General features: G+C 39.2%; 1 protein-coding gene across 11 annotated transcripts in view; it reads right to left on the bottom strand.

Annotated features, from left to right (window-relative positions):
• The window catches only part of STARD9 (StAR related lipid transfer domain containing 9), a 121302-nt gene that overhangs the window by 68536 nt on the left and 35525 nt on the right, over nt 1–17241 (bottom strand). For 10 of the 11 annotated variants that reach the window (XR_015252605.1, XM_086710475.1, XM_086710471.1 and 7 more), the window contains exons 4-5: nt 3791–3907; nt 76–108 (exon numbers count right to left, since the gene is read on the bottom strand). Coding sequence is in view for 10 of the 11 variants with exons in the window: in XM_086710475.1 (XP_086566601.1) it covers nt 76–108; nt 3791–3907 (150 nt within the window). In the remaining variant the exon portion in view is untranslated. The remainder of the gene's footprint in view (nt 1–75; nt 109–3790; nt 3908–17241) is intronic. The other variant, XM_086710476.1, reaches the window with a different exon arrangement.

The raw sequence follows: 17241 nt of genomic DNA, 5'->3' as shown, positions 1-17241 counted from the left end.
AGGGTTGGAGTTCACTGAAGGGAGTGTACAAAGGAGGTGTACTTTGAGAGGATCTAGTCAAAATAGAATCTATACCTCACATATCCGTGGCGTCAACCCAACAGAGGCCTAGAGAAGAGAAGAAAGGAAAGCATTACTGTTCACTTACAGTGAAGCTCTCCCACAACAACCAGGAACCAAGGTTGGCAGGGGGATGGGCACATGGGTTCCCTGTGCTACCTCTTCGTTTTAGGCAGGTTCACTGGAAGTATGTAGAAGATTCTATTTGCCTGTGCTCTCAGGAGACACTCACGGGAGGAATGTACCAGCTGAGAGGCAGATCACCACCGTAAGAAGAAAGAGTGGAGAAGCTAACAAACACAGGTACCTGCTTTCATGCAATAAAGATTACATCCTTCTTGGATAAACCTATTTACCACGGTGGGCCCTCCCAAAACACTTCTATCCCTACACATAGAGAACTAGAATACATGGGTGTTTAAAATATACATTTAGGGGGCACCTGGATGGCTCAGTTGGTTGAATGAAAATTTTGGTTCAGGTCATGACCTCACAGTTCGTGAGTTCATGCCCCACATTGGGCTCACTGCTTTCAGTGCAAAGCCCACTTCGAATCCTATCTCCCTCTCTCTCTGCCCCTCCCCTGCTTGAGCTCTCTCTCAAAAATAAACAAACATTAAAAAAATTAAAAAATAAAATAAAATGCACATGGGGGGTCTGGATGGCTCAATGGGCTAAGCATCTGAATCTTGATTTCGGCTCAGGTAATGATCTCCCAGTTCGTGGGATCCAGCCCCACGATGGGCTCTTCATTGACAGTGCAGAGCCTGCTTGAAATTCTCTCTTCCTCTCTCACTGCCCATCCTCCCACACTCTCTCTCAAAATAAATAAATTAAAAAATAAAATAAAATAAAGCACACATTTAGGGAAAAGTAGCTTCTTTTTTCATTGTAGACCCATTGTTAACATGTATGTAGGTTAAAGCTTTTATACCCGTGGTGTAGTCGGCATTTTCTTTTAATTTCAAATACATAAAGTCACACTAAACACAGACATAGTAGCAATGCGCTGAGCCCAAGGCAGCAGGGGTAATCTTCTTTTTTTAATGTTTTTTTTTTTTTTAGGTTGTCTTTCTACTTTATTATTTTTAGCACAAAAATGTTTACTTTTAAGGAAGTCCAATTTATCTGTTTTTTTTTTCTTGCCACTTGTGATTTTGGTGCAGTATATCTAAAGTCATTGCCTAATTCAACATCACAATGATTTACTTCTATTTTGTTTTGTTTTCCAAAAAAACCCTACAATTTTAACACTTAAATTTAGATCTATGAATGATGTTGAATTACTTGTAGTTATGAGGTAGAGTTCTAGCATCTTTCATTTGCATGAGTGTATCTAGTTGTCCCAGCAACATTTTTTGAAAATACTATTCTTTGCCCATTGGATTGTCTTGGCACACTTGTGGAAAGTTTAAAAGTTTGTTTTTCTATTTTCTTCCATTGATTTATATGTCAATCCTTATAAGAGGTCCACACAACCTTAGTTTATCTTTCTAGTAAATGATGAAGTCAAGGAGTATGAAACCTCCAAAATTGTTCTTTTTCAAAATTGTTTTGGATGTCCTGAGACCCTTTAATTTGCATATGCATTTTAAGATCAGCTTCCCAATTTCCACAAAAAAAAAAATGGTAGCTGGATTTTTTCTTTTAATTTCTTTTTTAAAATTTACATCCAAATTGGTTAGCATACAGTGTAATAATGATTTCAGGAGTAGAATCCAGTGATTCATCCTCTACATATAACACCCAGTGCTCATCCCAACAATTGTCTTCTTTAATGCCTCTTGTTCATTTAGCCCATCCCCCCACGCACAACCCCTCTGGCAACCCTCAGTTTGTTCTCTATATTTAAGAGTCTCTTATGGTTTGTCCCCCTCCCTGTTTTTATATTATTTTTGCTTCCATTCCCTTACATTCATCTGTTTTGTATCTTAAATTCCACATATGAATGAAGTCATATGATATTTCTTTCTCTAATTTTGCTTAGTATACCTTCTAGTTCCATCCACATTGTTGCAAATGGCAAGATTTCATTATTTTTGATTGCCAAGGAATATTCCATTGTGTGTGTGTGTGGTATGTGTGTGTATATGTGTATATGTATATATATATATCCACACACACATCTTCTTTATCCATTCATCTATCAATGACATTTGGGATCTTACCATACTTTGACTATTATCGATAGTGCTCCCATAAACATTGGGGTGCATGTGCCCCTTTGAAACAGCACACATGTATCCTTTGGATAAATACCTAGTACTCCAATTGCTGGGTCATAGGGTAATTCTATTTTTAATTTTTTTGACGAACCTCCATACTATTTTCCAGAGTGGCTACACCAGTTTACATTCCCATCAACAGTCCAAAAGGATTCCTTTTTATCCGCATCCTCACCAACATCTGTTGTCGCCTGAGTTGTTAATTTCAGCCATTCTGACTGGTGTGAGGTGGTATCTCATTGTGGTTTTGATCTGTATTTACCTAATGGTGAGTGATGTTGAGCATTTTTTCATGTATTTGTTGGCCATCTGGATGTCTTCTTTGGAAAAGTGTCATGTCTTTTGCCCATTTCTTCATTGGATTATTTGTTTTTTGGGGGTGTTGAGTTTGATAAATTCTTTATAGATTTTAGATACTAACCCTTTACCTGATATGTAACTTGCAAATATCTTTTCCCATTCTGTTGGTTGCCTTTTAGTCTTGCTGTTTCCTTCCCATGCAGAAGTTTTTTTTATCTTGATGAGGTCCCAAGAGTTCATTTTTGCTTCTGTTTCCTTTGCCTCCAAGAGGTGTTGAGTAAGAAGTTGCTGTGGCCAAGGTCAAAGAGGTTTTTGCCTGCTTTCTCCTCAAGGATTTTGATGGCTTTCTCTTATGTTTAGGTCTTTTATCCATTTCGAGTTTATTTTTGTGTATAAGAAATAATGTTTATTTTTCAGAGACCGCACTCATGAGAGAGGGGGAGGGGCAGAGAGAGAGGGCGACAGAGAATCTGAAGCAGGTTCTGTGCTGTCAGTGCAAAGCCCGACATGGGGCTTAAACTCACGAACTGTGAGATCATAACCTCAGCCAAAGTCGGATGCTCAACCAACTGAGCCACCCAGACACCCCTGGGGGGTAATCTTTCAGAAGGAATAATGTCCCAGATAATGTCCATGTGTAGTGTTATTTGCCACCTGCCCCACCAGTTCAACTAACCAAGATACTCCTAAACATAAAACAAAGAGGTGTGCTTAAGGACCTCTACCTCCCAATTTTCCATGACAAAGTAAGGTTCTCATAAGTCCTTCATATTTCTGAAAGTTCCATCCCAGCAGCTGGTCCTCCTGCTTCTCTCCAACACTCAGATGGAACACATAGCCCCATTTCTGCACAGCCCTAGGCAGCACTTAAGATTCAGTCTGTCTCATCCACTCCTAAGGTGTTAAAAAGCTTCAAGCGACGAACTTGGAAATGATATGAGAAATTCAGCACTGACAGTTCTGCTTCATCAAAAGGAATGGTAAAATTCTAAGGTTCTTCAGGGTTTAATAAGGAAGGGTTAATTATTCAAAGTTCACCTTTCAATTAAACTGCTAAGAAACCCAATCTTAATACAGAAGAGAGCCCATTAAATCTTATTAACCTTGACTATTAAATTCATATTCTAGCTCTCAGTAGCAAGGACATTTGAGATTCAGGCTTGCTGTGGCAACAGAAAGAGATATATTCCAATACCAACACTCACTGGGGTCCCCAGCATGGTATATGTCTTCCCAGAGCCTGTCTGCCCATAGGCAAAAAGGCATATGTTGTAGCCTTTGGCAGCTCCAGACAGTACTTCGGTTCCCAAATCTTGGAACACCTGTAACAACAAAAGTAAAAAGCATGTCATTAGAGTCCTTCCCATAGCATATTGAGGAACCATATCATTTTAAAATTTTCAATGTCTAGCCTTGTGCCCAACATACAGTAAGTGTGTTAAAACACATTTGAATGAATAAATTTTCCCTAGCAAACTTTTTCTGAAACTGAATTCATTCTTGTAAAATCATAGGGAATTAATAGTCATGTGTACTTGAAACACTTTATAATATTTTTGGATTAAAAAAACCCAGGGGTGGGGTGACTGGGAGGCTCAGTCAGTTAAGTGTCCAACTCTTAACTTGGGCTCAGGTCATGATCTCGTGGTTCAGAAGTTTGAGCCCTGCATTAGGCTCCATGTAGATGGTGCACAGCTTACTTGGGATTCTCTTGGAGTCTCCCTCCCTCTTCCTCTCTCTCTCTCTCTCTCAAAATAAATAAATAAACTTAAAAAAATAACCCTGGGGTGCCAGGTTGGCTCAGTTGGAAGAGCATGTGACTCCTAACTTCAGGGTTGTAAGTTCAAGCCCCATATTGGGTGTAGAAATAACTTAAATAAATAAAACTTAAAAAGAAATTAAAAAAAAAAAAAAATAACCCAGAGTAGTGACATATGGAATTGTTCAATCACTATATTGTACCCCTGAAACTAATATAATACTCTATGTTAACTAACTAGAATGAAAATAAAAACTTAAAAAAAAAAAAGCTGTATTTACAGTTCTTATCACACATAAAGGTTGAGGTAAGGTTGATACTATTTGTGGATCTATTTACCCATCCTCTCTCCAAACTTGTGGTAGTAGTATAGAAAAGTAGGGTTGGAGCTTATTATTTAAAGAGAGAGGATTCATGTAAAATATATTTTTTAGTAGGGCCTAACATTAGGGAAAGTTCTTAAAATGATTTCTCTTCCTCTAAACAGCTACCTATAGTTTAATTATTAAGAACACAGGCTTTGGGGGGTGACTGCGTGGCTCAGTCAGTTGAGCATCCAACTTTGGCTCAGGTCACAATCTCACGGTTCGTGAGTTCGAGCCCCACATTGGGTCCTGTGCTGACAGCTCAGAGCCTAGAGCCTGCTTCAGATTCTGTGTCTCCCTCTCTCTCTCTGCCCCCTCTCTGCTCATGTTCTGTGTCTCTCTCTCAAAAATAAACAAACATTTAAAAAAAATATTAAAAAAAAAAAGAACACAGGCTTTGGAACTTTCTAGGTTCAAAGCCTGGCTCCTTGGGCAAGTAACCTTACCTCAGTTTCCTCATCAATGAAACAGATTTTTAAAAAGCACCTAAGAATAGGTTAAGGGAACTCTGAAACAACATCAAGCATACTAACATTCACATTACATGAGGCTGAGAAGAAGAGAGAGAAAAAAAGGGACAGAAAATTTATTTGAAGAAATAACAGCTGAAAACTTCCCTAACCTGGATAAGAAAACAGACATCTAGGTCTCAGAGGCAAAGAGAGCCTGAAACAAGATGAACTCAAGGAGGTCCACACCAAGAGACATAATAATTAAAATGTAAAAAATTAGGGGCGCCTGGGTGGCTCAGTAGGTTGAGCCTCTGACTTTGGCTCAGGTCATGATCTCCTAGTCTGAGTTCGAGCCCCACATTGGGATCTGTGCTGACAGCTCAGAGCCTGGAACCTGCTTCGGATTCTGTGTCTCCCTCTCTCTCTGCCCCTCCCCTGCTCATGCTCTGTCTCCCTCTCTCTCAAAAATAAATAAACAGTAAAAAAAATTTTTTTTAATGTAAAAAATTAAATATAAAAAGACAATCTTAGGGAGCAAGAGAAGAGGGGCACCTGGGTGGGTCAGTCAGTTAAGATTTCAACTCTTGATCTCAGCTCAGGTCTTGATCTCAGGGCTGTGAGTTCAAGTCCCGCATTGGGCTCCATGCTGGGCATGAAGACTAGTTAAAAAAAAAAAAAAAGCTGGGGTAGCAATACTTACATCAGACAAAAAAAGACTTAAAGACTGTAACAATACACAAAGAACTACATTACATAATGATAAAGGGATCAATAAAATAAGAGGATATAACACTTATAAACATCTATGCACAGGGGCACCTAAATATATAACACAAATATTAGCAGACATAAAGGGAGAAGTTGACAGTAATATGCTAATAGTAGGAAATTATAACAACTGATTTACATCAATGGACAGACCATACAAACAGAAAATCAGTAAGAAAACAGCGGACTTGCATAACACATTAGACCAGATGGATGGCTACATGCAGAAGAATGAAACTGGACCACTTTCTTTTTTTAATAATTTTTTAATTCAAAAATTTTTTAAATTTAAATCCAAGTTAGTTAGCATACAGTGCAATAATGATTTCAGGAGTAGAATCCAGTGATTCATCCTCTACATATAACACCCAGTGCTCATCCCAACAACTGTCTTCTTTAATGCTTCTTGTTCATTTAGCCCATCCCCCCATGCATAACCCCTCCAGCAACCCTCAGTTTGTTCTATTTAAGAGTCTCTTATGGTTTGTCCCCCTCCCTGTTTTTATATTATTTTTGCTTCCCTTCCCTTATGTTCACCTGTTTTGTATCTTAAATTCCACGTATGAATGAAGTCATGATATTTGTCTTTCTCTAATTTCTTAGCATAATACCCTCTAGTTCCATCCATGTTGTTATAAATGGCAAGATTTCATTCTTATTGTCGAGGAATACTCCATTGTATATAGATACCACATCTTTATCCATTCATCCATCGATGGACATTTGGGCTCTTTCCCTACTTTGGGGTGTTATGCTAAGTGAAATAAGTCATACAGAGAAAGACAGATACCATATGTTTTCACTCTTATGTGGATCCTGAGAAACTTAACAGAAGACCATGGGGGAGCCAAACCATAAGAGACTCTAAAAAGTGAGAACAAACTGAGGGTTGATGCGGGGTAGGAGGTGGGGGAGGGTGGGTGATGGGTATTGAAGAGGGTACCTGTTGGGATGAGCACTGTGTGTTGCATGGAAACCAATTTGACAATAAATTTCATACTTTGGCTACTGTCAATAATGCTGCTATGAACATTGGGGTGCATGTGCCCCTTCAAAATAGCACATCTGTATCCCTTGAGTAAATACCTAGTAGTGCAATTGCTGGGTCATAGAGTAGTTCTATTTTTAATTTTTGGAAGAACTTGTTTCTCCAGAGTGGCTGCACCAGTTTGCATTCCCACCAGCAATGCAAAAGGGTTCCTCTTTTGAAACTGGACAACTTTCTGACACCATACACAAAAAAATAAACTCAAAATGGGTTAAAGACCTAAATATAAGACCTGAAACCATAAGACTACTAAAAGAAAACACAGGCAGTGGGGTACCTGGGTGGCTCAGTCAGTTGAGCATCTGACTTCAGCTCAGATCATGATCTCCCAGTTTGTGGGTTCAAGCCCTGCATCAGGCTCTCTGCTGTCAGCATGGAACCCACTTTAGATCCTCTATTCCCCTCTCTCCCTGCCCCTTCTCCACACATGCACTTCCTCGCTCGCTCTCTCTCTCTCTCTCTCTCAAAAACTTGCCTCACCAAGTTTTCTATATCTGTCTCCTCAAGCAAAGGAAACAAAAGCAAAACTAAAAAATTGGGACTACTTTAAACTTAAAAGCTTTTGCATAGCAAAATAAATATCACCAAAATGAAAAGGCAATCTACTGAACAGAAGATATTTCCAAATACTATATCTGATAAGGGGTTAATACCCAAAATAAAATATATATTTTATATACATAAAAATATATACAACTCAATGTCAAAAAAGCAAATAATCCAATCAAAAACAGGCCAAGGACCTGAATAGACATAGTTCCAAAGGAAACATAAAAATGACCAGAGATGCTCAACATGATTAATAATGGAGGAAGTGCAAATCAAAACCACAGTGAGTTATCACCTCAAACCAGTCAGTATGGCTAGTATCAAAAAGACAAGAAATAATAAGTTTTGGTGAGGATGTGGAAAAAAGGATGTGTAGTGCACTGCTGGTGGGAATATGTGTGGAGCCCCTGTGCAAAAAGGTATGGAGTTTCTCAAAATATTAAAAATAGAAAAATGCCATATGACCCTGTAATTCCACTTCTGTGTACTTACCCATAAAAATGAAAATATCAAACTCAAAGAGATAAATAAACATTTATGTTCACTGCAGCATTATTTACAATAGCCAAGATATGGACGTAACCTATGCCTGTCAATCAATCAATCAATACATGATATACATTATACAATGGAATATTACTCAGCCATAAAAAAGGGTGAAATCTTGCCATTTGCAGCATCATGAATAGAACTGGAAGGTATTTTGCTAAATGAACTAAGTCAGACAGGAAAAGGCAAATACCACATGATTTCAATCATATGTGAAATCTAAGAAACGAAACAAATGAACAAACAAAAAACAGAAACAGACTCATAAAACAGAACTGGTAGTTGTCAGAAGGAAGGGGGTTTAGGAGATGGTTGGAATAAGTGAGGAGATGTAAGAGATACAAATTTCCAGTTATAAAATAAGCTACAGGGATGAAAATTACAGCATAGGGAATACAGTCACTAATACTGTAATAACTTTATAAGGTGACAGATAGTAATTATACTTATGGTGGCGAGCATTCCATAATGTATATAATTGTCAAATCACTATGGTATATATCTGACACTAATAAACTATTTTATGACAATTCTACTTCCAAAAAATATAAAGATGATGAAGACACCGGCCCTCCCCGTGGCCAAAAACAAAAACATACGAGGCCTGACCAAGACAACCCTATGGAAAGGATCTCCCCTCTGATTTCCTTCTAGGGCTTTCCATTGTCCAATGCCAACCTCAAGCCAGAGGTTAAGAGAGTCCATTTTTTAGTCCAACAGGTCACCCTGGGGCAGAAAATAAGATGGAAATTTTTTTTATGTTGTTTTTTTTTTAATTTTTTAAATTTTTTTTTAATGTTTTATTTATTTTTAAGACAGAGAGAGACAGAGCATGAGTGGGGATGGGACAGAGAGAGAGGGAGACACAGAATCCGAAGCAGGCTCCAGGCTCTGAGCTGTCAGTGCAGAGCCCGACACGGGGCTCGAACTCACAAACTGTGAGATCGTGTCCAGAGCCGAAGTTGGACGCTCAACCAACTGAGCCACCCGGGCGCCTCTGAAGAGTTCATCTTGAAGGGCAAAATGAAGACATTCAACAGAACCTAAAAAGCAAAGGGAATGCTGGCTGAAGAACCTGGAAAGACTTTATGAAATAGGGAACATCTGAACTGAGTTTCAAGACAAAAGGACTTTCAGAAGTGCCTGGGCAGTTCAGTTGGTTAAGCATTTGACTCCTGATTTCAGCTCAGATCATGCTCTCACAGTTTGTGGGATCAAGCCCTACATCAGACTCTGAGCTGACAGCATGAAGCCTGCTTGGGATTCTTTCCCTCTCTCTCTCTGCCCCTCCCCTGCTCGCCTGCATGATTTCTGTCTCTCAAAATAAATAAATAAAAAGACAAGGATTTTCATGATGGGGATGATCGTCTAGGTTGGATAAACAACACATGTAAAGCTTGGAGTAACGAAAATACATGGCTATTCAGATGGAATTTGGAAAATCAGATACATTGGGAGATAAGACCTCAGTATTGGGGTAATGCTAAGGATTAGGTTTTATTTTCTTTCATCTTAGTGTGTACTGCATTATTTATGGCAGAATCTCAAGGAATATGATAAGGAACCTATTGTTCTACCATGAAAAATTAGCAGTACAGGGACAACTAGGCAGCAAAGAAATTAAGAAACCCACTTATAAATAACCCTTAAATCAAAGAAGAAATCAAAACTAAAATTATAAACTACTCACAAAGCAATGAAAAGAACAACATATCATACCAATGAAATAGAGTGAAATATATGATTGAAGAGTAACATTTTGTTTATACATTGGTTTTTTACTTTCTCCACATCTTCCTTTAGTTCTCTGAGCATCTTTAAGACAATTGGTCTATAGTCTTTGTTTAATATATCTGCCTTTAGGGCTTTTTAAGGGACAGTTTCTGTTGATTTTTTTTTCCTTTGAATAGGCCACACTTTCAGGTTTCTTTGTATGCTTTGTGAACTTTTACGTTGAAAACTGAACATCTGAATCTAATAATGTAGTAATTCTAGAAATCAGATTCTCTCCTTTGCCCGGGGTATCCTGTGTCTCATTATTCTTTTTGTTTATTGTTTTTGTTTTTCTGATTACTGTAGGCTATCTCTGTGCCGAGGATCAGCCTGAGGTGTAAACCTAAGGTTCTAGCAAGTGGTCTTTTCTGAGCCTTTCCCTGGGCACGCATGGTCACTTTCTAATTTTCCCCATGTGTGGAGTTGTTTTTCAATGCCCTGGTCTTTAGTGTCTGACTGCAAAATGGCGAAAAGCAGAAAAATGAAGTAGGAGTGGAGTGGGGAGTTGTCACTTCAAATCCCCTGGAAGTCACTTCAGCTGTATGGGGAGGGACTTGCAACAATGGGAAACATGCGACAACAATGACTACTCAACTCTGCAATTCTGTGATCCCAAGCAGGAATTGGCAATCAGCACAGATTCCTGATATTTGGAAGACAGGGTCCTTTTTGTCCACCCGACTCCTGCAAGCTGTGTACAAGATGCTCCAGGACCCATGTACAGCTGCCTGCCACGTGGCTGGGGATAACAAATGGGTAACTGCTACTGTGCTAGAAGCTGAAATTGACAGAAATTAACTGCGATTTATCCTTAAGTCTTCCTCTGGAAAATGCAAGCCATCAAGAAAATCCAGAGTTCCAAAAACCATTACATCAGACAGTTTTGTCTAGTGTAATCCCTGTCTAGGTTGGGGAACAGATTCTTCATGCTTCCTCATAAGGGAGCATAAGGCAAGCTGAGGGCAAAGTACAAGCTAACAGTATTCCCCCACCCCAGTTGGGATATGTGTGATATTCCTTGGACACTCCTGGCAACCCAAGAAGAAAGGAAAGGGGTTTAAGTGCTTCCCATGATGATATGGGAAACAAAGGCAAATGAAAAATTTAATTCCCTTACTGCCTACAGCCCATTGACAAGTCCTTGAAAGTGGCAGTGACCTCCTTCTAGGAGCTCAGCTGCCTGATGATAACGCTTCCCTAGGGGCAAAAGGGAATCTTGGCTTAACATTATCCTGACCCCCAAGGTCCTATAAGTCTACTTTAGCCTATGAAAATTCCTTTGGAAACTTTATCTCAGCTCCCCCAAGATATATGCCAGCAATCATACTCCAAGCTTAAGGCCCTCTGATATACATCTGAAAGGTCTCATGACTGAAGTTTTACTAAATTATAATAAATGGCATTTTCCTAACAGCAACTGGCCCCTCAAGGTCCCGGAAACCTTGCTTTCAAAATACCTAGAGACTTACTCTATCTTTAACCCCCTTGAGGGTATATAATCTTTAACCCACCCTGAGGGTATATAATCAGTTGCCCATCACAGCCCCAGTGCAGTTCTTTCTGCCCATGGGTCCTGTCCCCGTGCTTTAATAAAATCACCTTTTTGCACCAAAGACATCTTCAAGAATTCTTTCTTGGCCGTTGGCTCCAGACCACCCCACCATCACCCCAAAACTTCATCATTTCCTACTCTGTCATTTTCCCAGACTCCTCTCCTCCATAATTATTCTTTAAAATACAAATTAGTAGCCCCATATTCCCCTATTGAAACTGTATATATTTAAGGGGCGCCTGGGTGGTGCAGTCGGTTAAGCGTCCGACTTCAGCCAGGTCATGATCTCGCTGTCCATGAGTTCGAGCCCCGCATCGGGCTCTGGGCTGATGGCTCAGAGCCTGGAGCCTGTTTCCGATTCTGTGTCTCCCTCTCTCTCTGCCCCTGCCCCGTTCATGCTCTGTCTCTCTCTGTCCCAAAAATAATTAAACGTTGAAAAAAAACTTTTTTTTTAAATAAATAAAAAAAAATAAGTACATAGAAGTTTCTTTTATTCTTGAACCCATTACCTGAGATTCACCCATATTATCACCCTACGGATGTACTTTTCCTTTTAATTTTCTGAAAACAAATAGAAATGTGTGAAGTAATGTTAAACTACTCAGAGACTAATAAAATCAAGTGAAAGAAGTTACATTTATTTATTCAACAAATATTTATAGACTGCCTACTAAGGCAAAATACTGTGCTGGGCACTGCTCCCGTTGTTTAAAGATAACTGTGGGGCGCCTGGGTGGCGCAGTCGGTTAAGCGTCCGACTTCAGCCAGGTCACGATCTTGCAGTCTGTGGGTTCGAGCCCCGCGTCAGGCTCTGGGCTGATGGCTCAGAGCCTGGAGCCTGTTTCCGATTCTTTGTCTCCCTCTCTCTCTGACCCTCCCCCATTCATGCTCTGTCTCTCCCTGTCCCAAAAATAAATAAACGTTGAAAAAAAAAAAAAAAAAAAAAGATAACTGTTAGGATTGTTTTGCACCATTAGTACTTCATTAGAAGTGTTTTTATTCAAAGCCACGGTTTTAGATCCCTATAACCAGTAACACTTACTTAGCAATTATTTCATATTAGGGGCTCTTCTTAGCACCTTAAATGATTTAGTACTCCTCACAATATATCTATGGGATAGTTACTATTATTATCAATCTCTAATTTTCACAGGAGAAAACTCAAGTGCCACAGGTACCAAGTACTTCTAAACAAAGCTCTTGCTTAACCAACGTGATACCCTGCAGGTAACAAATTAACTACTCATGGAGTTACCAGGAAAGGCAAATCTTATCTGCTAAACACAAAGCTATTACCCTACAATTTAAAACTGTCTTCATGGGGGGCGCCTGGGTGGCGCAGTCGGTTAAGCGTCCGACTTCAGCCAGGTCACGATCTCGCGGTCCGTGAGTTCGAGCCCCGCATCGGGCTCTGGGCTGATGGCTCGGAGTCCGGAGCCTGTTTCCGATTCTGTGTCTCCCTCTCTCTCTGCCCCTCCCCCGTTCATGCTCTGTCTCTCTCTGTCCCAAAAATAAATAAACATTGAAAAAAAAAATTTTTTTTTAAAAAAATAAAACTGTCTTCATGGTTTCATTACTTCCTGTTATTTTGCTTTACAGTGGAAGAAACTTTACCAAGTCTCCTTTTTAGTATTTCCTCTTTAGTATTTAGTATTAGGAGTTTCAATAATATCTTGTTAGGGGGTCCTGGGTGGCTCAGTTGGTTAAGAGTCTGACTTTGGCTCTGTAATGATCTTGCGGTTAGTGGGTTCGTGCCCTGCCTCAGGCTCTATGCTGAGTGGAGCCTGGAGCTTGCTTCAAGTTCTGTGTCTCCCTCTCTCTCTGCTGCTCCCCTGCTCACTCTCTCCCTCTCTCAAAAATAAAATAAAAACATTAAAAAATTTTTTAAAATAAAATTTACCAAAAACAATAAATTCTAATCCTACTGCCACATGTTAATTGCTTTTGGAGTTTTCTGCTCCATTAACCTCTTCATTGCACATAAAGAGAATTACAACCTCATCCCAAAATTTCACACACACACCCTTATTAAATGACCAGAATTTGAAGCTTATTACAGACACACACTTATATTTTTTTTTCTTTGCTGTTTTTCAAATTACAAAGAATGCTCACTTTTTGTATCAAGTTAATACAACACATGAAAAGAAAAGCTAACCTTTCCTTACCCCTAATGCTGCTTGCTCGTTTAAGTATCCAACAGATAGCTTTCAGTACTAAGACAGGGAAGAATATATCCAACAAGTATGTCATTCCATACTTTCCTCCACATATACAAGGATATACAGTTGTTTTTGTTTGTTTTCACTGAAATAGACACATAAAATACACATCAACCTGTAACTTGCTTTTTATCATATAGTATACCATGAACATACAGGTTATTTGCCATAGATATAATTTTTCATTTTTCATGTATACACACCATAGCGACAGTCATACAAACACAATTTAAAATGATTGGGATAGGGGTGCCCGGTGGCACAATTGACTGACCAACTCTTGATTTTGGCTCAGGTTACAATCTCAAGGTCATAGGACTGAGCTCTAAGTCAGGCTCCACATTCACTGCTTGAGGTTCTATTTTCTCTCTCTCTCTCCCTCCCTCTGCCCTTTTCCCCTTTTCCCCCACTCACGTGCTCTCTCTCTCAAATGAATAAATAAATGGATGAATGCATGAAATAATTGGGATAAAAAATAACTTAAAAAATAAAATAAGTGGGATATTATTCATGCTGTGGAGGAAATACCTTATTTCCTTCTTTTTTTTCAGTTTTATTTATTTTGAGAAAGAAAGAGCACGCACATGCATGTGAGCAGGGGAGGGACACAAAAAGGGAGGGAGGGAGAGAGAGAGAGAGAGAGAGAGAATGAGGGAGACAATCCCAAGCAGGCTCTGTACTCTCAGTGTGGAGCCTGATGCAGGGCTCAGACTCACAAACCATGAGATCATGACCTGAGCCGAAACCAAGAGCCAGACGCTTAACTGACTGAGCCACCCAGGCACCCCAGCTTTATTTCCTTTTTTATTTGCTTTCATCTTGTCCTTTACTCTTTCCTTCCTTCTACATTAACACATACTTTCAGGTAACATGTTAATAACTGGCATCATTTCTTGTTCTTCCCACAGTCATAATCATACACACACACACACACACACACACACACACACACCCATTTATGGGTTTTGGTTACTTCTTTAAAAAATGGGATGTTATTACACACATTGTTTTTCTCAATCAATATCATCTCATAAAAACTCTTCTAAGTCATCTGCGATATAGTCCATCATATAAATGCACCAAAATTGATTCAACCTTTCCCCCTAGGAATGGGCACTTTGTTTCTACTATTTTATCCCTGCTAACAATGCTTCAATAAACATCCTTAACCATGTATCATTAGGTACTGGTGTTTTTATTTTTACTTATTTATTTTTTTAAGTAGGCTTCACGCCTGGCATGGAGCCCAATGGAGGGCTTGAACTCACGACCCTGAAATCAAGACCTGAGCTGAGATCAAGAGATGGATGCCCAAATGACTGAGCCATTCAGGTGACCCCAGTGTTTTATTTTTATAGAATAAGTTTCAGGAATGGGACTTCCAGGTCAAAGGATAAAGTATTTCTTATTTTCATAAATACTGACACATTGTTTTCAAAAATTTTCCATTGACAATGTATGAGTACCCTTTCTTTCCTAATTTCCATCAGCAAACAGTATTACCACTTTTTAAAATTCTTTTTAATGTTTTTTAATTTATTTTGAGGGAGAGAATATGGGAGGGGCAGGGAGAGAAAGAATCTCAAGCAGGCTCTGCACTGTCAGCCCAGATCCCAATATGGGGCTCAAACTCATAAGCCAGGAGATCATGACCAGAGCAGAAATCAAGAGTTGGGTGCCTAACCAACTGAGCCACCCAGGTGTCCCTGTATTACTGCTCTTTTCTTTTTTTTCTTTTTAACCACTCTTAGTTTGAATGATACAAATTCATATCTCATTGTTATTGAAATAACAGTGAGTTTGAACTTATCAATCATTTTTTGGCCATTTGGATTTGCTCCCTGGGAAGGGTCTATTTATATCCTTTGCCCATTTTTCTACAGGACTGTTTTTCTTTTACTGGTCAATATAAAAGACTTCTTAGTATATTAGAAACAGCAGCGCTACATCTGCCATATGCAACCCAAACACTTTTTTCTCCAGATTTATTGACTCTTAAGTTACAAGACTTTATTTTTTGAGTCACAGGTTTATAGAAAAACTTAGCAGAAAGTAGAGTCCCCAGGTATCCCTTCACCCATCTCTCCCCTTTTCAGTTTCCCCTATTAACATCTTGCATTACTGTGGTACACTTGTTACCATAGGTGAGACAATATTGGTATTATTAACAAAAGTCCCATATTTCAAATTAGGGTTCATTCTTTGTATCATACAGTTCTATGAATTTTGACATATGCATAATCACATGTATCTATCATTACAGCATTATACAGAATAATGTCACTGACCTACAATTTTCTATATTCTACCTATTCCTTCCTTCCTCTCCCAACCTGCCATATAGATGGAATCACAATACGTAACCTTTTCAGATCGGTTTCTTTCACTTAGTAATATGCATTTAGGGTTTTTCCCTGTCTTTTCATGATTTGATAACTCATTTCTTTCTTTGCACTGAATAATATTCCATTGTTGGATGTACTGCAGTTTATCCATTTACCTACTGAAGGACATTTTGGCTGCTTCCAAGTTTTGGTAATTAAGAATAAAGCTGCTAAAACATTTCAAGCACAGGTTTTTGTGTGGCCCTAAGTTTTCAACTCCTTTGGGTAAATACCAAGGAGCATGACTGACCAATGCTAACTTTCCCCTCATCTTACACCAAGATCTCCAAGAATCCATGCATTCCAATCTTTACCTCTGGGTACTCCAAAACAGTCCCCATGTCTGTATGAAGTCTTGTACCAGCTTCCTCTATTAGAATTGCAACAAAGCCTGAGGCCCCCTCCCCTGAACTCTCTAGCCCCCGACTGTCTGCTGATCCTATAGTTATTGTTTTTTTTTTTTTAAGGGTTGGATTTATTTATTTTTTTAATTTTTTTTTCAATGTTTATTTATTTTTGGGACAGAGAGAGACAGAGCATGAACGGGGGAGGGGCAGAGAGAGAGGGAGACACAGAATCGGAAACAGGCTCCAGGCTCTGAGCCATCAGCCCAGAGCCTGACGCGGGGCTCAAACTCCCGGACCGCGAGATCGTGACCTGGCTGAAGTCGGACGCTCAACCGACTGCGCCACCCAGGCGCCCCAGGGTTGGATTTAATTGTTAGTTATAGGACATCCCAAGACACAAATTTCCACATAGAAATAAGAAATCCACTGAGAGGAGAAGCTTCACACAGTATGCATAGTTTGGAACTATTCAGTATAGTTTGGTCATAAAGAGTGCTACAATAGCAAACCACTTTTTAAAAGTTCTTAGTAGAAAAACAGTAAGACAAACATACACCAAACATGGTACACAACTTTAAGCCTCAGATGTATAATGTAAAAGTTAAAGATCCCAGCAGTGCCATCCTTAACTTGGTAGGGTAGTTTCTGGCACAACATTTTGATCCCCTTCTTCCTCTATAGGGAAATACTTCTCAATCAAGCTTAATGAAGCTTTGTACACAGACTCATCTTCATAGTTTTGTAGACATTCAATTTTGTCCAAACCCCCATATTCTTCAATCATCATATGAGTTTCTCAACAGCTTAAAAGATACATGAAACAGCATCCAGAATGACACTGTCATCAGTCACAATTGGCAATTCAGTAGCTCCTAGAAGCTTCTCAAG

Source organism: Puma concolor, chromosome B3 (assembly GCF_028749965.1).
Source record: "Puma concolor isolate L17-30 chromosome B3, mPumCon1.1.hap2, whole genome shotgun sequence".
Classification (NCBI taxonomy): domain Eukaryota; kingdom Metazoa; phylum Chordata; class Mammalia; order Carnivora; family Felidae; genus Puma; species Puma concolor.
This window is presented reverse-complemented; position numbering and strand designations above follow the sequence as displayed.